Raw genomic sequence first — 27,335 nt, forward strand, 5'->3', positions numbered from 1 at the left:
ATTCTCAAGGATGAAGAGAAAACAGAAAATAACAATATAATATACCATTTACTGAGCTCTCATCATGGGCCAGGTACTGTGTCAAGCCCTTTACATCTCATTTTTAATACAACACAGTCATGCAGCTAGTAAGTAATAGAGCTGAGATTTATATCCAGATTTGTTTAATTTCAAATCCTATGGTCTTAATCACTATCCTATGCTACATACTATCCTCCACCTCTATCTAAGTTTAAAAAAGTAACTGACCCTCATCATACTAAAAATAATTTAATTTTAATGAATAATCAGCTATTTTTTCTCAAACACAAAAACATTAATATGTTCTACAATGATTATTTCATTTATCGAAATTGGCAACCCCCCATTTCAACATCTCCAGACTATCCACCAAATAATAGCTGTTGTTTCTGGGACTTGATTTCAAGAATAAATACATACATACATATATACATACATACATACATACATACATACATACATACATACATAAAACACAAACTAAAAGAACAAAAAGAAAACTATTAATGAATGATTATTTGTAACACAAACCATATATGGCTCTCAGCTGTACTTTGTGTTTCTAAGGAATTAGATATGAACAGTCTACAAACTGTACATTAATGAATGAGATGCAACTCAAAAGTCTATATTTAGAATTTTAAGGTATCAATGTTCTGAATTATGGTTGTATTCCTAGACCATCACACAAAATCTATTTAACCAAGAACACAGCTAATAAGTAGCAGCAGGCCAAGCTACACATCCTGGGAGCTGGAGGTTCTGCAGGGTTGGAGGTAGAAGTTTTTCCTTTGGTTTTATTGGATGAAAGAGTTGCCTGGCACAAAATTTTAAAATCAGATTTTTCCAAGTCAGCAACAAACTATATCTCCTCCAGCTGTATCACATTGTCTTTTTATTTCAAACAAACCTAAGATCAATTTAGAAATGCAAGATGTCAGTTAAATGTTTGGCCTTTGATTACACTTGAATAATGATTCTTTAAATTTAAAGTTAAATGTGGTTAGTCTAATATATTTGCTTTTAGAGAAAACTGTAATCCCTGTATAACAATCCAGAAGGCCAAAGCAATCCAAAAAATTTCTTTTAAAAAATTCAAACTTTTTGTTCTCCATGGCATTTCACTAATGAAACCCTAAAAATCTGAAGTGCCAACCAACTAAGTCAAGACAAATGAAAGTTACAAAATTGCAAATTCTTTTTGAGGGCCACCTTTTATGGAAAGGATTTTTCCAGAAAATAAGTACTCATAATCTAATGAATTTCTCTAGAGAATTATAACCAAAAAAGTGTTTTGTACAAAATCAAGTGTCCCTACTCAACAAATCTTTGGTTGCTCAAATTATACTAATTCTTCAAAGACCTGAATCACTTATTCATGAAGATTGTATCACTCATAGAAATTTATTTGCAACTTTGGCTTAACTCTTGTCATATCTGCCTTGTATCATAGTTATTCATTTAGATGATTCTCCCTCACAAATATTAACTAATATTCATTGAGCACTTCCTGTATATCAGGTGTTATGCTTATCACTTTATGTACATTATCTTATTTAATTCCCATGGCAATTACATCAGTTAGGCACTATTTATTTGCCCATTTTACAGATCAGAAAGCTGAAGCTTAAAGGGATTAAATAACATGCCTAAGGTTATGCCTCTGGCAACCATAAGAGCAGGGATTCACACACAAATGAGTTTTATTACAGACCCCAATGTCTTAAAAACTACACTATAGAGACCTCAAAAAAGATGGAAGAGAAGTAGGACATGGAGATCACCTTCCTCCCTACAAATACATCAAAAATACATCTACTTGTGGAGTGGCTCCTGCAGAACACCTTCCAAATGCTGACAGGAGACCTCAAACTCCCAAAAAGTCAAGAGAATTTCCACGTAATTGGGTAGCACAAAAGAAAGAAGGGAAAAAAGAGACAAAGGAATCCTGAGGAGACTGGCCCCTCTGGGAGGAAGCTGTGAGGGGGCTAAGGCTCCCACATACTGAGGAGGCCCCTCACTGGCAGGGAAGGACAGGGGGAGCTCAAATCCCCAGAATAGAGAGCAATGGCAAGTGTGTGGAGGGCAGAGCAGAGAGAACCCTGCATGGAGGATTCAGGCAGCACTCACCATCCAGAGAAGCTAATCTGCTCACCCACAGCAGTGGGGGCTGGGTGCTGAGGCTTGGGCTTTTGAGAACAGACACCAGGGAGGGGGCTGGGCTGGCTGCATGAGAACAGTCTGGGGGGCAGGTGTGCCAGCAAGCTAGGAGGGAGTTTGGGGAAAATCCTGGGCCAGACAGAGAGGCAGGGGACCTTTGTTTCTACTGCTGCATCCCACCGAATGCCCACCCACCTACCCAGTGCCCCACTCCCACACCCCACCGGCGTGCTGCCGGGCCCCAGGGCCTGCCAACCTGCAGCTGCCAGGGGTCCTGTGTGTAAGGCAAGACACTGGCCACACCCTCCCAGGAATAGGTTAAGCCCACCAGCACCACGGGTCCCACATGCAGGACCAACTTCCCTGGGAAAATACACAGCACACCTCAGCCACACGTGGACCTCTGCTGCTACAAGCACTCCTACAGATTTCATTTAGACTACCATATTCCTCCCTAGCCTTCCAACTTGAAGTTGTAAGTAAGCCCCAATCACCCTCTTTTGTTCCCTCTTGCCTGGGTGGGGAACCGATTCCTGAGAGCAACCCATGTGCAAAGTGGAGACCAAAATCAAAACTGATACCCAAGGACTACAGGACCAAAGAAGAGAAAGAGAAACAGCCCCAGGAGAGGCAGATTTAATGCCCACAAGAGGCTTGACAGGCCCTGAATCTGTGGATCACATGAATACACAGCTGTTTCTACAATACAGACTGTCGACATTTGGGGCAACTGGGACTGTGGGGACAGGACTAATACCAGATCACAGTCTGAGCTCTCCACAGTCCTCTCCACAGCAGGTGCAGAGTCCTACCTAGAAGTATTAGAGGACTTGTTGCTGTTTGTCTTGTTTCTGATTCTAGGTATTTGTTTGTTAAATCTTTACTGCATACATTTGTATGTGGATTTGCTTGTAAGTGGTGTGAGTACTCTGTTCATTCTTTTCTTTGCTCTCTCTTTTTCTCTTCTCTTTGGTTTCTTTTCCGCTTCTCTTTTTGCAAGTGCAAAGGTGCACATTTCCTTTGTGATTTTGACTGATTAGAGTTGCTTTCACCACCAGTCTTCGGATCTGTCTGTCCTTTCCCCTTCTTCTTTCTTTTTTTCCTTGTTTTTTTTTTGTTTGTTTGTTTGTTTTTGTGTTTTTTTTTTTTTGCTCTCCTTCACCCTCCTTTTTTTCCATTCTGTGCAGCTTCTAGTGTCTTGTTGCCCCAACCAGGGGTCAAACCTGGACCTCTGAGACAGCAGAGCAGAGTCCAGGACATTGAACCACTATAGAATCCCTGACACCATGGAATATTAATCAGCAAGGGCTCCCCCAGAGTTCTCATTTTCAACACCAAGCACCAAATCCAATCAAAGGTCAGAAAGCTCCAGTACTTGATATCTCAAGCTGAACAGAATACAGATAAGAGGAATTACTACTAGGCAGCACAGGGAAATGAGAGAAAAAGTAGTATAAATTAGGAAAAATGAGAGAACAAAGAGAAACCTTGCAGGCAAAAGAGCAAGATAAAAACTCACAAGACCAAATAAATGAAGAAGAAATTGGCAAATCACCTGAAAAAGAATTCACAGTAATGATAGTAAAGATGATCCAAAATCTCAAAAACAAAGTAGAGAAAATAAAAGAAGCATTTAATAAGGACTTACAAGAACCAAAGAGCAAACAAACAGTAATGAACAACACAATAACTGAAACTAAAAATACTGTAGATGGTATAAACAGCAGAATAACTGAGGCAGAAGAATGAGTAAGTGAGTTGGAAAATAGAATAGGGGAAGTAATGGCCACAGAGCAGGAAAAAGGAAACAATAAAAAGAATGGAAGACAGCCTCACAGACCTCAGGGATAACATTAAGTGTACCAAGAATCTTTCAGATTCAAGAAAGTAAGAAAAAGCTTTACAGACAAGCAAAGGTAAGAGAATTTAGCACCACCAAACCAACCTTACAACAACTGTTAAAGGAACTCCTCTAGGCACTATACACAAGACAAAGAAAAGACCTACAAAAAACACAGCCAAAATAATTAATAAAATGGTAATAGGACCATACATGTCAATAATTACCTTAAATGTAAATGGATTAAACACTCTAACCAAAAGACACAGACTGGCTGAATAGATACAAAAAAGAGACCCTTATATATGCAGTCTATGAGAAACAACTTGAGACCTAGGGACACATACAGAATGAAAGTAAGGGGATAGAAACAGATATTCCATCCAAATGGAATTAAAAGAAAGATAGAGAGGCAATACCCATATCAGACAAATTAGACCTTAAAGTAAAGACTATTACAAGAGACAAGGAAGGACACTACATAATGATCAAGGGATCAATCCAAGAAGAAAATATAAAAATTATAGATATCTATGCACCCAACATAGGAGCATTACAATACATAAGGCAAATCCTAACAGCCATAAAAGGGGAAATTGATAGTAACACATTAAGGGTAGAAAACTATAACACCCCACTTACGCCAATGGACAGATCATCCAAACAGAAAATTAATAACGAAACACAAGCTTTAAAGAGACATTAGATCATCTTAACTTAATTGAAATTTATAGGACATTCTATGCAAAAACGACAGAATAAATTTTCTTCTCAAGGACACATGGAAAATTCTCTAGGATAGATCACATCTTCAGGCACAAATCAAGTCTCAGTAAGGTTAAGAAAATTGAAATCATATCAAGCATCTTCTCCGATCACAATGCCATGAGACTAGATATAAATTACATGAAAAAAAAACTGTAAAAAATACAAACACATGGAGATGAAAATATATGCTGTTAAACAACCAAGAATTCACTGCAGAAATCAAAGAGAAAATCAAAAATTACCTAGAAAAAAATGACAATGAAAACACAAAGACCCAAAACTGATGGGATACAGCAAAAGCAGTTCTAAGAGGGAAGTTTATAGCAATACAATCCTACCTCAATAAACAAGAAAATTTTTGAATAAAAAACCTAAACTTATACCGAAAACAATTAGAGAAAGAAGAACAAAAAACCCCAAAGGGAACAGAAGGAAAGAAATCATAAAGATCAGATCAGAAATAAATGAAAAAGAAATGAAGGAAACAATAGCAAAGATCAATAGAACTACATGCTTGTTCTTTGAGAAGATAAATAAAATTGATAACATTAGCCACACTCATCAGGAAAAAAAGGGAGAAGAAGCACATTAACAGAATTAGAACTGAAAAACGAGAAGGAACAACAGACGTCACAGAAATAAAAAAGATCATGAGAGACTATTACAAGAGACGATATGCCAATAAATTGGATAACCTGGAAGAAATGGATTAATTCTTAGAAAAGTACAATCTTCCAAGACTGAACCAGGAAGAAGTAGAAAATATGAAAAGGCAAATCAAAAGCACTGAAATTGGGACTGTGATTAACAATCTCCCAACAAACAAAAGCCCTGGGCCACATGGCTTCACAGATGAACTCTATCAAACATTTTGAGAAGAGCTAACATCTACCCTTCTCAAACTCTTCCAAAATATAGCAGAAGAAGGAACACTCCCAAAGTCATTCTACAAGGCCACCATCACCCTGATACCAAAACCAGACAAAGATGTCCCCAAAAAAGAAAATTACAGGCCAATATCACTTATGAATATAGATGCAAAAATCCTCAACAAAATACTAGCCAATAGAATCCAACAGCACATTAAAAAGATCATACACCATGATCAAGTGGGCTTTATCCCTGGAATGCAAGGATTCTTAAAATATGCAAATCAATCTCTGTGATACATCATATTAACAAATTGAAAGATAAAAATGATATGATCATCTCAGTAGGTGCAGGAAAATCTTTTGACAAAATTCAACATCCATTTATGATAGAAACTCTCCAGAAAGTGGGCATAGAAGGAAGTTATCTCAACATAATAAAAGCCATATATGACAATCGAACAGTCAACATCATTCTAAATATTGAAAAATGAAAGCATTCCCTCTATGGACAGGAACAAGACACGAGTGCCCACTCTCACCACTATTATTCAACATAGTTTTAGAAGTTTTAGCCACAACAATCAGAGAAGAAAAAGAAATAAAAGGAATCCAAATTGGAAAAGAAGTAAAATTGTAACTCTTTGAAGATGACATGATAATATACATAGGGAATCCTAAAGAAGATACCAGAAAACTGCTAGCAGTAATTGATTAAATTAGTAAAGTAGTAGGATACAAAATTAATGCAGAGAAACCTCTTGCATTCCTATACACTAAGAATGAAAGATCAGAAAGAGAAATTAAAGAAACACTCCTATTTACCATTGCAACAAAAGGAATAAAATACCTAGGAATAAACCTACCTAAGGAGCCAAAAGACCTGTATGCAGAAACTATAAGACACTGCTGAAAGAAATCAAAGATGATACAAACAGATAGAGGGACATACAATGTTCTTTGATTGGAAGCATCAACATTTTGAAAATGACTATCCTACCGAAAGCAATTTACAAATTCAATACAGTCCCTATCAAATTATCAATGGCATTTTTCTCAGAACTAGAAAAAGAAATTTTATGATTTATATGGTAATGCAAAAGACCCCAAATAGCCAAAGCAATCTTGAGAAGGATAGATGGAGCTGGAGGAATCAGGCTCCCTGATTTCAAAGTATACCACAAGGCTACAGTGATCAAGACAGTATGGTACTGGCACAAAAACTGAAATATAGATCAATGGAACACAATAGAGAGCCCAGAGATAAACTGACACACATATGGGCACCTTATCTTTGACAAAGGAGGCAAGAATATACAATGGAGAAAAGACAGCCTCTTCAATAAGTGGTGCTTGGAAAATTGGACAGCAACATGTAAAAGAATGAAAGCAGAACACTTCCTGACACCATACACAAAAATAAACTCAAAATGGATTAAAGACTTAAATCTAAGGCCAGACACTATAAAACTCTTAGAGGAAAACATAGGCAGAACACTCTATGACATAAACCAAAGCAAGATCCTTTTTGACCCACCTCCTACAATAATGGACATAACACAGGGTTGGAGGGGCAGGGAGCAAAGGGGAAGTTGGGACCAAGTGAGAGAATAGTATAGACATATATACACTACTAACTGTAAAATAGATAGCTAGTGGAAAGTTGCTGTATAACAAAGTGAGATAAACTCAATGATGGCTGATGCCTTAGAGGGCCAGGACAGGGAGGGTGGGAGGGAGTTGTGGGAGGGTGGGGATATGGGGACATATGTATAAATACAGCTGATTCACTTTGTTGTACAGCAATAACTGTTACATGAGTGTAAAGCAATTATATTCCAATGAAGAGCAAAATAAATAAATAAAATATAAACAAATGGGACCTAAGGAAACTTAAATTCTTTTGCACAGCAAAAGAAACCATAACAAGGCAAGAAGTCATCCCTCAGAATGGGAGAAAATATTTGCCAATGAAGCAACAGACAAAGGATTAATCTCCAAAATATATAAGCTGCTCATTCAGCCTAATACCAAAAAAAGCAAATAACCCAATCCAAAAATGTGTGGAAGACCTAAATAGACATTTATCCAAAGAAGACATGCAGGTGGCTAACAAATACGTGAAAAGATGCTCAATATCACTAATCATTAGAGAAATGCAAGTCAAAGCCACAATAAGGTATTACCTCCCACTGGTCAGAACGGCCATCATCTGAAAATCTAGAAACAATAAAAGCTGGAGACGGTGCAGAGAAAAGGGAACTCTCCTGCACTGTTGGTGGGAATGTAAATTGGTACAGCCACTATGGAAAACAGTATGGAGGTTCCTTTAAAGACTAAAAATAGAGACACCATATGACCCAGCAATCCCACTACTGGGCATATACCCAGAGAAAACCATAATCCAAAAAGAAACACGTACCACTATATTCATTGCATCACTATTTACAATAGCCAGGACATGGAAGCAACCTAAATACCCATCAACTGATGAATGGATAAAGAAGATGTGGCACATATATACAATAGAATATTACTCAGCTATAAAAAGGAATGAAATTGAGTTTGTTTGTAGTGAGGTGGATTGACCCAGAGTCTGTCATACAGAGCAAAGTAAGCCAGAAAGAGATAAACAAATACCGCATGCTGTGTATAGATCCCATATATATGGAATCTAAAAAAATGGTACTGATGAACCCAATGACAGGAATGTATATAGAGATTCCATATATATGGAATCTAAAAAAATGGCACTGATGAACCCAATGACAGGGCAAGAATAAAGATGCAGTTTTAGAGAACCAACTTGAGGACATAGGGTGTGGGGCGAAGGGGAAGCTGGGACTAAGTGAGAGTCTAGCACTGACATATATGCACTACCAAATGTAAAACAGATAACTAGTGGGAAGCTGCTGCATAAAACAGGGAGATCAACTTAGTGATGGGTGAAGACTTGGAGGGATGGGATAGAGACAGTGGAAGGGATTCGTGGGAGGGAGGGGATATGGGGATATACGTATAAATACAGCTGATTCACTTTGTTGTACAGCAAAACCTGGCACAACAGTGTAAAGCAATTATATTCCAATAAAGAGCTTTATAAAAAAATATTGGAGGTCTCTCTAGTGATATGCTTTTTTTTTTTCATTCCTGATAATGGCTATTTAAACCTTCTCTTCTTCTTTATCAGTTTTGCTAAGGGTTTAACAATTAGTCTTTTCAAAATATCAGCATTTGTCTTTGTTTTGTTAATGTTCTCTGTTTTATGTTTGCTTTCTACTTCATTAAAATCTGTTCTTATCTTAATTATTTCTTCTTTCCTTTTCTTTGTGTTTAATCTGTCATTTAAAAATATTTCATGGTTGCTTTGAACATTAATCCTTAGTCTTTCTTCCTTTTGAATAACGCATTTAAGCCTGTAAACTTTCCTTTAGCCCAGATACTTTCCAAAAGCTTTCATATGTCATATTTGTATCATTTAATTCCAAATATTTTCTCATTTCCATTGGGCATTCTTCTTTGACCTATAGATCATACAGAAGTGTATCAAAAATTTTCCAAGCATACAGAGCTTTTCTAGTTAACCTTTCTGTTGTTCATTTTGAGTTTAATTCCATCATGGTCAATGAAAATACTCTAAGGTTTAAATATTTTAAAATTCATTAAGACTCACAAATATTGCCACTAAACTCAATTTTGGTATATGTTTCATCTGCCTAATAAATGCTAATTTATATTCTGCAAAACAAAACAACAACAACAAAAACAAAAGACTACGCTATAATCCCCCAACCTACCACCCACCCCACTCCACTGGACTCATAGATCCTTATTCATCTTTGTATGAAAAGATCCTGATATGGTGCCTCACACATTTTTAAATCCTTAATGAAGGTATTAAATGGCTATTTCTAAGGTTTACTTTGGTCTAGATCAGTGCTTCTCAAACAGTCTGTGTTTAAAAATCAGTTTCTGTCAATTATAATAAAAATGAATTCCTACAAAAATGAAGTTTTAAAAAGACCTATAAAATACAAGCTCCCTTTTATTGTATTTAAAAGATGGTTGAAGACTATAAAAGTTTTCAATTTCTATACTAACCAACAGTTCATGGACCAGCATGAGTCCATGAACCACTTTGAATATTATAGGCCTATATCACTATGAAGCATTTCACATTGTCAAAACACATTCTCTTAGGCAATTTTAGTCCTTTTGTGCAAAAGCTACAGCAATGCATAAACTCTTGAGGTCATGCAAAGGAGAAAAATCTAACACCCAAATAAGATTTTAAAATTTAAAAAAATATCATAGATTATTTCTAAGTCCTTTCTCTCTTAATAGAATTAACCTTGATTTTTATGTGCTACCTTGATTTATTTCATGTTTGTTTTTTGATGAATTCAATAAGATTTCTCAGAGTCTTTAAGACTAAACTCTGAATTTTAATTAAAGGTTTAAGTATTGATTGCCATATGAGTAAAAGAGTTTCTTAGTAATTGAATTCAAAAATAAAAGGTCATGTCTGTCATTGACTCATTACAGATCTTTAGGGAATTAATTTTGCCTCCTTCCTTAAGTTTGAGATACTTAAAGTCATTTTCTCACTTCCTAGATCCATTTCTCTATAGGGAAGATTGTGTGTGAGTCATAAAACATGATCAATACAAGTACTTTCTTTTACAGAAGTGGTCTGATGATGTCTCATCCAAAATTTCCCTAGTCATTTATGCATTCATGTGTACATTCATTAAAAAAGTAACAATTGAGTCCCTACTGTGTGCAAGTCTCACTACAGATCTTGCATCTCATATTATTTTCATCAAAAGGCACTGGTTCTTTCCTGAGAACACTGTTGCCATTGTAATTTTGAAACTGAGCAAGCTGGGGAAGCCAGAGAAGTTTTGCTGAAGACACATCCAACAAAAACTATTTTATTCTGGTCTTGGAAATTCTGAATTAAAACAGTGGGGTCGGTAAACAGAGACTTTTTGTGAATCCCAATTTAATTGCTTGCTCTAATATTAGTGATTAAATATATATTCTGCCCAGGTGGTGCAGTGGTTAAGAATCTGCTTGCCAATGCAGGGGACACAGGTTTGAGTCCTGGTCTGAAAGGATTCCACATGCCACAGAGCAATTAAACCCATGCACCACGACTACTGATCCTGCACTCTAGAGCCCGGGAGCCACAACAACTGAGCCTGTGTGCCACAACTACTGAAGCCCACATGCCTAGAAGCCTGGGCTCCACAACAAGAGAAGCCACCACAATGAGAAGCCCACGCACCACAATGAAGAGTATCACCCACTCGCTGCAACTAGAGAGAAAGCCCACATGCAGCAATGAAGACCCAACACAGCCAAAAATAAATAATTATATATATATATTCCGTCAGTTACTCCAAATGACAAAGATGTATAAGCTTGATACATTTTGAAAGAAATAGAAAGAAAATGACATTTTAAAGAAACTTTGATTCTATTTGGTATCTTTAAGGAATGTTCTCAGACTAATAGTGTCAACCATAAAAATATAATATGGACTGTATCTATAATATTTGATTTTATTTATGGGCATATTTTGAGCTGACAACTTTAAATTTAAATTTAGTATTTAAAGTGTCCAATTAGACTAGAAATTAATTAGAAGGTTCTTATATGTTATCTGCAGATAATGAAGATCACAGTTGCCAACTAAAGTCATCTGTGTGTCAGTGAAATAGAAGACAAACTCCTTCCAAAAGTGAAAGAGAACTATGCTCCACAGGCACATAGAGTTTCACTATGTGAGCTAACAAACGGAAATTTCTACTGGATTCCAAGTTTTGAAAGTGAAGGAAAGTTATAATACAATGTATAAACTTCATTATATAGGGCATTTTTGTGCTGATTGATGACACTTTCTTGGATAAAGCATTATCATATTTTGAAAACAATGTTATGAAATTATCAACTGGTTCAGCTCAAACTCATTATAGAACTGGAGGCTTAAGCTAGAGTATTCCTAAATTCTAATACCTTAGCTTTATAGTTCACTTCAAATGCATGAAAATAAACTTATATATCTGATATCACAAAAATAGTGTTTGTCACTATGTAAAAACTTATTTCTGAATCCTCATGTCCTATAGTCTCCTTTTACAAAATTTAGAAAGTTTTTTTTTTTATGATAAGGCAAAGAAAACGGTATATAAAAAGAATACCCTTTGAGTATTTTAGCTACAATTATTTATTTCTATTACAATGTAAAATTATTTTGTACAAGCTCCTGAATAGAAATCACAAACAAGCTAATTGTAAAAATAATTTTCTGTAGAGAACATAATCCTTTATCTAAGGATGTTTATAATATAAGGGTGAAAGATGAAAAATGAATTGGCCTGCTACTTTCTGCACTGTAACCCTGATATAATACTATCTGCAGAGACAGCAAATGGTGCACTTCATTAATTGTATATAGAAATTATACCAGGCAAAAATAGTTCTTCTGTCTCTTCTGCCAAAATGTGGTGTCAATCTGACATTTAATAACAATGACTACTATTTTCTGAGATTCTCCAAAACAATATTAGGTAGTCACAGCTGTCTGACTCAACCGGTTAATTAAAAAACATTTTTCTCCATCTATGCTGACAGGCAACAATAGCAAATAGTTTTCCAAATGAAATACAGACCAATTTGAAGCTCAGGTAAGCAAACTCATATTTGTCAAGCTTTTAAAAAATGTAACAAAATATAGTGGTGACACAAAACATGTTATCAAGTTTCTAATAGATATCTAGCCTTGAATATTTGTCTCAAAGAATCACTAACAACTGTTAATTTATAATACAAAGATATATACATATATTTAATTTTCCATCATAGTAAAATTTAATATTTTACATATAAATTTTATATTATATCAATTGGTGCTTCTGGTGAGCAGAAGACATTACCAAAAAATATCTAAAGTAGGAGGCAATATTGATATAATAAAACATTTTAAAATATCAGTAAATTGTACTTACTGACTTCAGATACAATGAATTATTGAAAAGGAACAAAGATGAGTCCTAAATGGATGCAATATACCACTGTTAAAAGCACCCATCATTAAGACTGGAAGCCTTATGCTTTTAGGCTGAAAATAGTGTTCAATCTCACAATTCTCCTAATAGATTTTTATCTACTTTTCTCACAGTGAAGTTGCCCTCCCATTTCCCCCTCCAAAAAAAAAAATCAATGATGATATTGACCATTCTGAGAATCAGTAATCCTTCAGGTAGAATGTGATTTATACAGCTTATTTCTGAAAAAGTGACTGAGTGTAGGTATTTTGTGCTACATTTTTCAAATTATTGGATAATGCAACAAAATGAAAGGAAGAGAAAATTTTTCCAAAGTAATTGTGACTATGATTATATTTTTGTTTCATGCTTAACACAATGATTCAATCAAAGAATAACTACAGAATGACTAAAATTTACTTTTTATATTTAAATAGCCATTCAGTTAATACAGTATTTTATTATTCACAATCATTCTGTGAAGTAGATATTATCATCTACATTTAACAGATAAAGAAATTGAAGCTCAGAAGATTTTGGAGGTGCTTTTCTATTTCTATCACAAACAAGATACAATTTTAATTATTCAAATGTATTAAATATTTAAAATCTACTTGACTGTTAGTTGAATTCTCATTTTATTCATTTTAATTACAGGTTCACATAGCATCATTACCTTATCCAGTTTTGTCATTTACGTGACCTAAATTTTGGTGCTCCATTTCTTAATCCAGTGTTTTCAGCCTAATTAATTTCCCAATTAATACAACATCTTAGGAAAAGATTTTCTCAAATATTTTAAATCATGCTTGTGCTCTTCTTTTTCGACTACATTCAAAATAATTGAACTTTAGGTAAGACAAAGTTTTACACATAAACACAAAGTTTATACAGGTATATATTTTTAAAAGGATGTTTAGAGAGATACCTTTTAAATAACAAAAATGCATATAAAGCCTTAGCCTAAGATGGTCTGAATTAATTAATCATTTAATTATTTTGTTAAACTATCTCCTTAGAAAATAAGGGAAGAGATCTAGAATCAAGATGGCTAGTAGGAGGACTTGCACTCACTCCCTCTTGCAAGAGCACCGGAATTACAACTAACTGCTGAACAACCATGGACAGAAAGACACTGGAACACACCAAAAAAAAAAACCACCCCACAGCCAGAGACAAAGCAGAAGCCACAATGAGACAGTAGGAGGGGTGCAATCGTGTTAAAATCAAATCCCATAAATTCTGGGTGGGTGACTCACAAGCTGGAGAACAGTTATACTGCAGAAGTCCTGAGAGTTCTGAGCCCCACATCAGGCTTCCTAACCTGGCGGTCCAGCAATGGGAGGAGGAATCCCCAGAGAATCAGACTTTGAAAGCCAGTGGGATTTGATTGCAGGTCCTCCACAGGACTGGGGGAAATGGAGACTCCACTCTTGGAGGGCACACAAAAAAGTGTGCTCACCAGGACCCGGGGGAAGGAGCAGTGACCCCATAGGAGACTGTACCAGACCTACCTGCTGGTGTTGGAGGGTTGCCTGCAGAGGTGGGGGGCAGCTGTGGCTCACTGAGGAGACAAGGGCACTGGCAGCAGGGGTTCTGAGAAGTGCTCATTGCCATGAACCCTTCCAGAGTCCACCATTTGCTCCACCAAAGAGCCTGTAAGCTCCAGGGCTGGGTTGCCTCAGGCCAAACGACCACCAGGGTGGGAACACAGCCCCAGCCATTGGCAGACAAACAGATTAAAGTGTCACTGAGCTCCACCCACCAAATCAGATTAAAGTTTTACTGAGCTCCATCCACCCAGCCCAATCCACCATCAGTCCCTCCCATCAGGAAGCACCCATGAGCCACCTAGGCAGCTTCCTCCACAAAAGGGCAGACAGCAGAATCAAGCAGTATCAGCACTATTTCATCTTGTGGAACTGAAAATCACAGGCACAGAAAGACAGAGAAAATGAAAAGTCAGAAGACTTTGTACCAGATGAAGGGACAAGATAAAACACCAGAAAAACAACTAAATGAAGAGGAGATAGGCACTCTTCTGGAAAAAGAATTCAGAATAATGATGGTGAAGATGATCCAAGACTTTGAAAAAAGATTGGATGCAAAGATCAAAAAGCTGCAAGAAAAGTTTACCAAGGACCTAGAAGAATTAAAGAACAAACAAACAGAGATATGCAACACATAACTGAAATGAAAAATACACTGGAAGGAACCAATAGCAGATTAACTGAGGCAGAAGGATGAATAAGTGACCTGGAAGACAAAATGGTGATAATCACTGATGTGGAAAGGAATAAAGAAAAAAGACTGAAAAGAACTGAAGAAATCCTAAGAGACCACTGGGACAATGTTAAATGCACCAACATTCGCATTATAGGGGTCCCAGAAGGAGAAGAGAGAGAGAAAGGACCTAAGAAAATACTGGAAGGGATTATAGTTGAAAACTTCCCTCACATGGGAAAGGAAATAGCTACCCAAGTCCAGGAAGTGCAGAGAGTACCAGGCAGGATAAACCCAAGGAGAAACACACCAAGATATATAGTAGTCAAGCTGACAAAAATTAAAGACAGAGAAAAGTTATTAAAAGCAACAAGGGAAAAACAAATAACATACAAGGGAACTCCCATAAGGGTAACAGCTGATTTCTCAGCAAAAACTCTACAAACCAGAAAGGAGTGGCATGATATATTTAAAGTGATGACTGAGAAGAACCTACAACCAAGAATACTCTACCCAGCAAGGATCTCATTCGATGGAGAAATCAAAATCTTTACAGACAAACAACAGCTAAGAGAATTCAGCACCACCAAACCAGCCCTACAACAAATGCTAAAGGAACTTCTCTAAGGGGGAAACATAAGAGAAGAAAAGGACCTACAAAAACAAACCCAAAACAATTAAGAAAATGGTAATGGGAACATACATATGGATAATCATCTTGAATGTAAATGGACTAAATGCATCAACCAAAAGACACAGACTGGCTGAAAGGATACAAAAAAAAGATCCATATATATGCTGTCTACAAGAGACCCACTTCAGACCTAGGGACACATACAGACTGAAAGTGAGGGGATGGAAAAAGATATTGCATACAAATGGAAATCAAAAGAAAGCTGGAGTAGCGATACTCATATGAGATAAAATAGGCTTTAAAATAAAAAAATGTTACAAGAGTGAAGAAAGGACACTACATAAAGATTGAGGGATCAATCCAAGAAGAGATAAAATTATAAATATATATGCACCCAATATAGGAGCACCTCAATACATAAGGCAAAGGCTAACAACTATGAAAGAGGAAATCGACAGTAACACAATCATAGTGGGGGACTTTAACACACCACTGACACCAATGGACAGATTATTCAGACAGAAAATTAATAAGGAAACACAAGCCTTAAATGACACAATAAATCAGCTGGATTTAATAGATATTTATAGGACATTACATCCAAAAACAGCAGATTACACATTCTTCTCAAGTGCACATGGAACTTTCTCCAGGATAGATAACATTTTGGTTCATAAATCAAGCCTTAGTAAATTCAAGAAAATTGAAATTCTATCAAGCATCTTTTCTGACCACAATGCTATGAGATTAGAAATCAATTACAGGAAATATCTGTAAAAAACACAAACACATGGAGGCTAAACAATACGCTACTAAATAACCAACAGATTACTGAAGAAATCAAAGAGGAAATCCAAAAATACCTAGAGACAAATGACAATGAAACACAATTATCCAAAACCTATGGGATGCAGCAAAGGCAGTTCAAAGAGGGAAGTTTATAGTGATAAAACCCTACCTCAAGAAACAAGAAACATCCCAAATAAACAATCTAACCTTACACCTATAGAAACTAGAGAAAGAAGAGCAAACAAAACCCCATGTTGGTAGACAGAGAGAAATCATAAAGATCAGAGCAGAAATAAATGAAATAGAGACAAAGAAAACAATAGCACAAATCAATAAAATTAAAAGCTGGTTCTTTGAGAAGACAAAATTGATAAACCTCTAGTAAGACTCACCAAGAAAAAGAGGGAGAGGACTCAAATCAATAAAATTAGAAAGGAAACAGGAGAAGTTACAACAAACACCGCAGAAATAAAAAGCACCATAAGAGATTACTACAAGCAACTATATGCCAATAAAATGGACAACCTGGATGAAATGGACAGATTCTTAGAAAGGTATAATCTTCCAAGACTGAATCAGGAAGAAACAGAAAATATGAACAGACCAATCACAAGTAATGAAATTGAAACTGTGATTAAAAATCTCCCAACAAACAAAAGTCCAGGACCAGATGGATTCACAGGTGAATTTTATCAAACGTTTAAAGAAGAGCTAACACCCATCCTTCTCAAGCTCTTCCAAAATATTGCAGAGGAAGGAACACTCCCAAACTCATTTTATGAGGCCACCATCACCGTGATACCAAAACCAGACAAAGATACTACAAAAAAAGAAAACTACAGACCAATATCACTGATGAATTTAGATGCAAAAATCCTCAACAAAATACTAGCCAACAGAATCCAACACATTAAAAGGATCATCTACCATGATCAAGTGTGGTTTATCCCTGGAATGCAAGGATTCTTCAATATATGCAAATCAATCAATGTGATATACCACATTAACAAACTGAAGGATAAAAACCACATGATCATCTCAATAGATGCAGAAAAAGCTTTTGACAAAATTCAACACCCATTTATGAGAAAAACTCTCCAGAAGGTGGGCATAGAGGGAACCTACCTCAACATAATAAAGGCCATATATGACAAACCCACAGCAAACATCATGCTCAATGGTTGAAAAACTGAAAGCATTCCCTCTAAGATCAGGAACAAGACAAGGAAGTCCCTGCCACAGCAATCAGAGAAGAAAAAGAAATAAAAGGAATCCAAATTGGAAAAGAAGAAGTAAAACTGTCACTGTTTGCAGATGACATGATACTATACATAGAAAATCCTAAAGATGCCACCAGAAAACTACTTGAGCTAATCAATGAATTTGGTAAAGTTGCAGGATACAAAATTAACACACAGAAATCTCTTGCATTCCTATACACCAACAATGAAAGATCAGAAAGAGAAATTAAGGAAACAATCCAACTCGCCATTGCAACAAAAGGAATAAAATACCTAGGAATAAACCTAACCAAGGAGGTAAAAGAACTGTACTCAGAAAACTATAAGACACTAATGAAATAAATCAAAGAAGACACAAACAGATGGAGGGACATACCATGTTCTTGGATTGGAAGAATCAACATTGTGAAAATGACTATACCACCCAAAGCAATTTACAGATTCAATGCAATCTCCATCAAATTACCAATGGCATTTTTCACAGAACTAGAACAAGAAATTTTACGATTTGTATGGAAATGCAAAAGAACCCAAATAGCCAAAGCAATCTTGAGAAGGAAAGACGAAGTTGGGTGAATCAGGCTTCCTGACTTCAGGCTATACTATAAGGCTACAGTCATCAAGACAGTATGGTACTGGCACAAAAGCAGAAATATAGATCAATGGAACAGGATAGAAAGCCCAAAGATAAACTATGGTCAACTAATCCATGACAAAGGAGGCAAGGATATACAGTGAAGAAAAGGCAGCCCCTTCAATAAATGGTGCTGGGAAAACTGGACAGCTACATCTAAAAGAATGAAATTAGAACACTCCTCAACACCATACACAGAAATAAACTCAAAATGGATAAAAGACCTAAATGTAAGGCCAGACACTAGAAAACTCCTGGAGGAAAACATAGGAAGAACACTCTTCGACATAAATAACAGCAAGATCTTTTTTGATCCACCCCCTAGAATAATGGGAATAAAAACAAAAATAAATAAGTGGGACCTAAGGAAACTTCAAAGCTTCTGCACAGCAAAGGAAACTATAAGCAAGACAAAAAGACAACCCTTAGAATGGGAGAAAATATTTGCAAATGAATCAACAGACAAAGGATTAATCTCCAAAATATATAAAGAGTTCATCCAGCTCAATATCAAAAAAATAAACAACCCAATCAAAAAATTGGCAGAAGACCTAAATAGGCATTTCTCCAAAGAAGACATACAGATGGCCAAGAAGCACATGAAAAGCTGCTCAATATCACTAATTATTAGAGAAATGCAAATCAAAACTACAATGAGGTATCACCTCACACCGGTTAGAATGGGCATCATCAGAAAATTGACAAACAGTAAATGCTGGAGAGGGTGTGGAGAAAAAGGAACGCTCTTGCATTGCTGGTGGGAATGTAAATTGATACAGCCACTATGGAAAACAGTATGGAGAGTCCTTGCAAAACTAAAAATAGAACTACCATATGGCCCAGCAATCCCACTACTGGGCATATACCCAGAGAAAACCATAATTCAAAAAGACACATGCACTCCAATATTCATTGCAGCACTATTTACAATAGCCAGGACATGGAAGCAACCTAAATGTCCATCAACAGATGAATGGATGAAGAAGATGTGGTACATACATACAATGGAATATTACTCAGCTGTAAAAAGCAATGAAACTGGGACATTTGTAGAGACATGGATGGACCTGGAGACTGTCATACAGAGTGAAGTGAGTCAGAAAGAGAAAAACAAATATCGTATATTAACACATATATGCGGAATATAGAAAAATGGTACAAATCAACCAGTTTGCAAGGCAGAAATAGAAACACAGATGTAGAGAACAAACATATGGACACCAAAGGGGAAAGCAGGGAGGGTTGGGGGGGGGGAACAAATTGGAAGACTGGGATACCAAATTGTACACTCTAAATATATGCAGTTTATTGTAAAAAATAAACAAATAAAAAGTTAAAAAAAAAGAGAAGGGAAGATCTTTTTTCAATACCTTCAGCAGTCAAAAGAAACAAGGTTGTCAGATACAATCCTAAAGGATACTTGTAATCCTAACCCAAAATAAAACATCTTAGAATTATAAGAAAGTTAAGAATCAGGAGATTTTCAGAGGAAACACGTAGTTTTGACAATATTGTTTTCCCTGTTTCTTTCTTTCAGGACTCAACACAGACACGGCTGTATTCTCCACATTGCCAAGTTCTTTAAAAGTCCAGAGTGCTTAAAAGAAGGAAGCCACTTAAAAGATACTGTATTCAGAGCTTTGGAAACTGCCCTGGATTAGAAGAATTAAATTTAAATTGCCTCATCCAATTCCTTTATTGTTTTTTTTTAACATGTCTTTCATTAATAGGTAATGCGAACAATAAAAATCAAAGACAATTTAAAGCACAAACTACATCTCTCAACAAATTAAAATGCAATCACCCAGATGCTAGATAGAATCCTTGGTTTCAACCTAGAGCATTTTATTTAAAATAGACTAATTTCAACCACTATACTGTGACATTTATCATGTATAGTAAATCCTTTTAGAACTCAGAGCAACTTAAAGTCAAATGGCATTAGTTCTATAGATCTTAATTTAAAAATCAATATTTTGCAGGAGGGAGGGAATATGGGGATATAGGTATAAATACAGCTGATTCACTTTGGTGTACCTCAGAAACTGGTACAAGAGTGTAAAGCAAATATATTCCAATAAAGAGCTTTAAAAAAAATCAATCTTTTCTTTCTTTTCAAGCGTTCAGAAAACATGCGACATTTGAAAAAATGCATCCCATTTCATATAAAAGCACAGAACAGGATGGTCTGTCTAAACCCTAGTACCAAAGCATTTTGGTGTTAATACTTATCATGTGGGCATTTAGCCTTACAAGCTAATTACTAGATATGAGGTACTATCATCATTGGTTAAATGCCAGTGATGGATAAGAAAAAAGCATAGCATATGCCATATGGTTTACAAAAGAAGTCATAACATTACTTAATTGTTATGGCAGAAAGTTCATCTATACAGTAATGCCAAGCTTATTTATATGCTGTGCAATCTAATTACTTACCGCTGGAATGCTACTGAATTCAGATACACAAATCCATTAGGAGGATGATTCTCCCCTGCAAAGATAGAGAACTGCCCTAGGTGGCCCCATGCCAAATTCTCAGCATTTTTGTTATACAATAAAAGAGTCATACTGACCCACACCCTCAACATAAGTAAGGTAGTCAGGATGTAACCATTTCACCTCTACAGGGAGCCCATGAACTTGACCACAATAACACTTGCAGTGCTATGACTAAGTGACTATTAGAGGTAACAGGAAATCCTAGAAGAACATAAAGGGAGGGTCTTCCTCCCATATCTAGGAATGCAATTTTCTAGATTTCTAGTGGAAAATCAGACTCAATTCCTAAAAGAAATTCAATAAATCAAAGACTTGTCCAGATACTTATGCAACGATCCCTGAGAGATGGAACATTTCAGCTGTCAGGTAGGAGAGATAACTATATAAGAAAACAAAGAGTGGTTCGATGACCTAGATGGTCTCTGTAAAGCGTGTAGTAAAGGCAACAACCATGCCAAACAGGAGCCCGATGAAAATGCCTCCTATTCCAACCAGAAAAAACTTTCCCATCCCAGCCAAAATATCCAATGGTTTGATAGATGGCATTTCAGAGAAAGATTTGAACAGCTTATAGAGCACCTGCATAAAATAAGATTAGAGTGAATTTACCAATCAGAAAAGTTTCAATTTATGCCCTATGTATTTTTCTAATTTGAGGTTTCTCAGCTTTGAAGTCCTCGAATTCCCCATTTCCTTCCCAACATGAGTTCCTAGAAAGCTTCCTTATATCAAAAGATATTTCTATAGATTAATATCGTTATGCATGATTCTATTTGAAAATTGTCTGATAGGCTGTGAATATATCCTTCATGACTAAAATATTCTGATATGACATGACTAGGAAGATTGTGGCCTCCAGAAGTTTTATCCTAGTTTTCACTTAATAAACTGATACAAGATTAGTATAGTATCAAAGAAGCATGGTTATTTTTGAAAACATATTAATGGTGAGTAAATCATATTCTCTCAATTCATAAATTCATTCCTAGGACTAACTTGCTCAATCATGGCCTAAATCAGAATTCAATTCTAATTTAAATTTCAATGGTGAGCATAAAGGAACCTAATTAATTACTACAAAAGCTCATGCCTGGGATACTTACAACAGTAACAGCATCATTAAGGAGAGATTCTCCAAACACCAAAATATGAAGCTTTTCATTCACATGAATTTCTTCAAATACAGAGAGTACAGCTACAGGATCTACTGCAGCAATCAAACTACCAAACCAAAGGTTGTGGAGCAATGACACATCTTGAAGCTTGAAGTACTTCACCTGACACATGCCATAGAGGGAAAGGCCTATTCCAAATGCATTCCACGTGGTTCCAACTACAGCATACAACAGAATGGTCCCTATGTTTTCAAAAAATGGCCGACTGGGCATAAAATATCCTGCATCAAGGACTATTGGTGGAAGTAAATACAAGAAAAATATATCACTGTTCATGACTGGTGGGGATTTGTCATTTAAACTGTACATTAGTCCTCCCATGATGAGGCCTACAAATATCAGGAGGCAGCTTTCAGGTACAACTGTGGGTATCTTATTATAGAGGTGAAATCCTAGAAAAGAGAAAAAAGAGAGACTATTATAATATTATTATCAGTTATCTGTATATGTCAGCCTTCTTCTCAAGCCTCATGATGTCAAGAAAATAGCTTCTCAGTCATTTTACATTTTACTAATGATTTAATAAAGATGCAGAGGCATGAGTGGAGGCACTTATCTTTATAATGGAAAATATTTACTAATAGAATAAAAGTATTCACAGTTAACAGCAACAAGATTATTCACGTGTCCACTGAATCATTTTTAAATGTGAGTACTTATTTTAAAATGGAAACAATGCATTTATTAGCTGGCTATATTCTTCTGCTCTTCTCATGATAATAGTCAAAGACATCAGAAGCTTAAAAATATAAAAATGACAATCATGATTCAAAACATCTGCATTGAATAATAAGAGTTGAAAGGGCTTTAGTAATCATAACTAATTCTTTACTGATAAGGAATCATAATTATTTATAAGGAAATTGAGGTCAAAGAAGTAAAATGACTTTTCATGGCTAAGCGGTAAGTATCGTGGCAGAGCTGGGATGATAACTCAGCCAGGTCTCCTGACTTTTAGCTTAATGTTCCTATAGTTACTCCAAATTGTCACTTGGTCTGATTGACAGATATGGACTGACATTAATGCATACTACTGAATTATCAAAATACAGTTCTAGCTTCCCCTTCACCCCCCACCCCGTGTCCTCAAGTCCATTCTCTACATCTGCATCTTCATTCTTGCCCTGTCATTGGGTTCATCAGTGCCATTTTTTTAGATGCCATATATATGAGTTAACATATGGTATTTGTTTTTCTCTTTCTGGCTTACTTCGCTCTGTATGACTGCTTAGAGGGGTGGGAGAGGGAGGGTGGGAAGGAGTCACATGTGGGAGGGAATATGGGGATATATGTATAAATACAGCTGATTCACTTTTGTTTTACAACAGAAACTGGCAAAACAGTGTAAGCAATTATACTCCAATAAAGAGCTTAAAAAACATAATCCCAACTATAAAGTTTGTTTTTTCTCATAGAATGAAATGTCCTTCATCCCATGAGCTAAATGCAGTCATCTCTAGCAACATGCATAGTAGCAGTTCTCTGTTTTATCCTGTATTCTTTTACCTTTGCCCACATTATATGCCCAATCATCATACTCTAGCTTACAGGAAGTCTATAGATAATGACTCTAATTATCATCAATCCTCCCTGCTATAGAAATAACCTTAATGGTCATCTAATCTAATCCATCCCTTTCCTTTCTACCCCAGTCTCCACCAATACACAGTTGAGATCCCTTTCTAAAATGTTTGTTAATTAATTTGACCACAACTTTCTTAAGGATTGAGGCTAGTTTTTACATAAATCCCCTAGCATATTGCTAGCACATAGAAATAGCTCAACAGATACTTATCAAATAAAAAATAAATACATTTTTAGAAAAGAAAGCCAGCTGGCTCCTAAGCTAAACTTTATTTCTAAACAGTTTCAAAAGTGCTTTCACATATATTCTTCTATTTGATTCCCTCATCATACCAACACAGCAATGTAAATACTGTTATTCCAATATTAGAAATGAAAAATATGAGGCCAAACAAGTACTTCACTCATCTAACACATACTTATTGATTGCCTATATGCCAGGCACTGGCTCTTAAATTTGAGCAAATATTAAATACCTCAAAGTAATCTTATCTTTCCACTAAACTATGCTGGGTCTCTCTTCATTTGCTACAGAACCACTTATTTCCTCTAGGCATTGAAATAATTTGAAAATTCCCCATGGGAAGGATGGGATCTTATTCATCTCTGTAGTCCATGGGCCCAATATAATGTTCCACATGTAAAATGTGCTCAAAAATATTTGTGGAATGAATGCTAACAAGGAAGTTTTTTGTTTGTTTGTTTTTAATTTACATTCTCTTACAAGGTCACGGCAAAAATATCATCTGTCACTGTTGGCTCAATAAAGTCCTACTTAAACTAATGGGGATGGAAGACCTACTGGGAAGTCCCTTTGCCCTATAATCCTGAAATTAACATTGAATTAGACTATTTATTACAATCAACATATCTAGTACTGCAAAAATAATTTAAAAGAACTGTAACCCTAATAACCTTAATTATTTTTTAGCTCTTTATTGGAATATAATTGCTTTACACTGTTGGGCCAATTTTTGCTGTACAACAAAGTGAATCAGCTGTATTTATACATATATCCCTATAACCTGTCCCTCCTGCAACTGCTTCCCACCTTCCCTGTCCAACCCTAATGATTTAAAAGAATCCACAAGTGCTAATTATTATCACCCAAGGAGGCATGAGACTAGAATTATAGTTTTGGTTTGTTGAACTTCACAAAGCATCTTCTCTCCCTTGGCCTCAGATTTCCTGTCTATAAAATAAAGGAGTTGGATGAGAATGGTTTCTAAGGGTTTTTCCAGCTCTGATAATCTATCATGCTATGAATCTATGGATTTTCTGTGTCATCATTAAATACTACATTTCATGAATGGTAAAGCTTTGGTATCTATAAAGTTACTTAAATGAGACTTTGAAATGCTGAACATTTATTTTAGAATAAATTCATTTTAAAATAACAAAATTAGAGAGCCTTTCATGTTTTCCTGGCATTGTTTTTGATTCTGAACCTACAAAAAATGATAACTCCATCATAAATACTTTGAACTGTTAAAGGACTCTCATAATTTTAACACCACCAACACAAAGGTCCAATAAATTATTAAAGAATATAAAAGGAATAACAGAATAAATCTCCTTAGGAAAATCATAACACTAGCAATTCAGGGTGTTCATAAAGGTGAAATAGTTAAAACATAACAGCTCTTCTTTTCTTCGTGGATTTAGTCTTAGTTTGTGTTTCCCCTTAAATTCTGAGGGGTGACAAAAATGCCTATCTTTTTAAAAAATAGGAAATGGACTTGCCCTATTTTCTCACTACCTGGCAACTATAACAAGCATCCTGTGAGGAAAAAAGGTTTCTTAAAGATTCAAATCAGTTAGAATCATTCTACTAAGATATTTCTGTTCTCCCTTTTAAAGTTATGTCTCATCCACTCAATCCTTGAACAACTGGGAACTTTATTAGTCTAAGTTCCTGTGCTGGGCCTGTGTGCACCTCCTTCTGCTGGGAGATCACCAACTTTTAAACATAATCACTGAAGAGGGTTTGAGCTATAAAGATAAAGATCCTTTTGGCAGAGTACAGGAGGCATATATTCCACTTTGCCTTTCTCTGGTCTAATAAGAAAAGGGTGCCTTTTTTAACATCTGGAAAAGCCTGGAAAGTCTCCTCCCCCATTAGGCAACTCCCTGGGAGAGCCTTGGAAAATTCCTCACTTACCTATCTTTGCCAGAGAGGCTAACATAAGCCAGAGTGTGATCTCAAAAGGAATCTGCACATGCTGGTAATCCAGGGAGAAGAGGAGTGTGTGAGCAGACACCATTGAGGCATTATCCTGTGTTCCTTTGGGTCCCCAGCTGCCATTTTCTGCCCTCAGGTCCAAGTGGTGCAGCATGCTATCCCCAGACGTTCCCAGAAGCTGGGAGCAGAGCTGCCCCAGTAGCAGAGGTAACAGGAGCCCTAGTCCATGGGCCATCACCAGCTCTGCCAGCTGTGCTTACTAAAGTACTTAATCTCCTCCCCAGCTGTAGTTGCTCACAAATGTGGTTTGCTGCCCCTGACCTTTAGTCCTGCTGGGTAGCATTTAATGGATCAGTGAAAATTCCAGCAGCTCCCTTGAGTCCCAGAAGAGAAATACTGGGCTGTTATGCCCTGGACTGAAATTAGAGCTGAGCCAGCAAAGGGAGGAAACTGGGACAAATTCATTGATTGACATGGAAAAGAATTTTATCCCCAGTTCTAACTCTCCAGGGAAGAAAATCACTGGGAACTGGATTCTGGCCACTTAGCAATCTATTTTCTTCCTAAAGATAACTCCAATTCAGAATGAATATGGAAAACTATTCAAGAGGAATTCCTAAATCTCCAGAGAGTATCAAGGCCACGGCATACAATAATCCTAACTAGGATGCCAAATTCAAGCTACCTTTTGGGGAAAACTCTAGATGTAGAGCTCCTTGTTTCCACAGAGAGAGGTGAAGGGGTTGACAAAATTAAATCAGCTCCTCCTGAAAATTCCAGGAGAAGAGCCTTTTCTTTATTCTGAATAAGTGGCCTAGTACTTAAGAGTAAGATAGATGTACTATTTTTTTTTACCATAATTCCTATCTTCCATGTGATATCTTTCAATAGAACTTCTAAAAAAGGACAAAGACCTTCTACTCCAACTTCTACCCCATGTAAATTATGCCTATTTTACTTGTTAATCAATTTTCTCAGGTTTCACCATGAAAAACAGGTATTGGTTGATAATAAACTCAGTGAGATTTCACCAGAGAGGCTGACCTGCAGAATAGTTACATACCCTTTTGTATCATTGTGCCCTTTTCATTTTTATTATTCTCAAATTAGGCATGATTTTAAGCCTGGTGTCTTCTTTTCTGTTGTTTTCCTTTGTCAAACTATTTAAAGCATGTCTTTTTACGCAGATTACCAAATGGAATAGCATCAAAATTTAATACTTGCATATCTATTTTGTCTGTAGAAGTTGGGGGAAAATGAAATTAAAAGTGGAATGTGATGAAAGAAATTTTCACATATTGAGGTATAGGGAAGTCATTTTGTCTTATACATAAGTAAACTTGGATTTTATGCTAACTAAAACAGCCTGTTTGTGGCCTATCAAACATACATTGTACACCTGCTTTAATTATTAAAGAAAGGGAACATTGACAAGAAGTAAAGAATGTCCATGTTAAAAATAAAGATTAAATGCCTCCCTTCCTGGACACTAATGCTATACTCCTTTGATGATAAGACTCCCTTCCCAAGTGCCAAAGCCATAGTGACTCATTGTGTACATGCCGATCTGTTTTCTTGAAACTTTGAAGAAATGTATCTCTGAAATGTTTAATGTTTTTTCGTTCTGAAAAGATATAAAATTGTACTGAAAACTATGCTGC

General features: G+C 36.1%; 1 protein-coding gene across 1 annotated transcript in view; it reads right to left on the reverse strand.

The window, feature by feature from the left end:
• LOC130841473 (sodium/hydrogen exchanger 2-like) overlaps window positions 1–25,909 on the reverse strand; it is a 70,830-nt gene extending 44,921 nt beyond the window's left edge. The window contains 4 exon segments of the mRNA XM_057717624.1: window positions 13,478–13,482; window positions 21,067–21,312; window positions 21,837–22,300; window positions 25,654–25,909. Of these exon segments, the coding sequence (XP_057573607.1) occupies window positions 13,478–13,482; window positions 21,067–21,312; window positions 21,837–22,300; window positions 25,654–25,909 (971 nt within the window).
• Window positions 25,910–27,335: the final 1,426 nt, after the last annotated feature.

The sequence above is a fragment of the Hippopotamus amphibius genome, chromosome X (genome assembly GCF_030028045.1).
Source record: "Hippopotamus amphibius kiboko isolate mHipAmp2 chromosome X, mHipAmp2.hap2, whole genome shotgun sequence".
In the NCBI taxonomy this organism is placed as follows: domain Eukaryota; kingdom Metazoa; phylum Chordata; class Mammalia; order Artiodactyla; family Hippopotamidae; genus Hippopotamus; species Hippopotamus amphibius.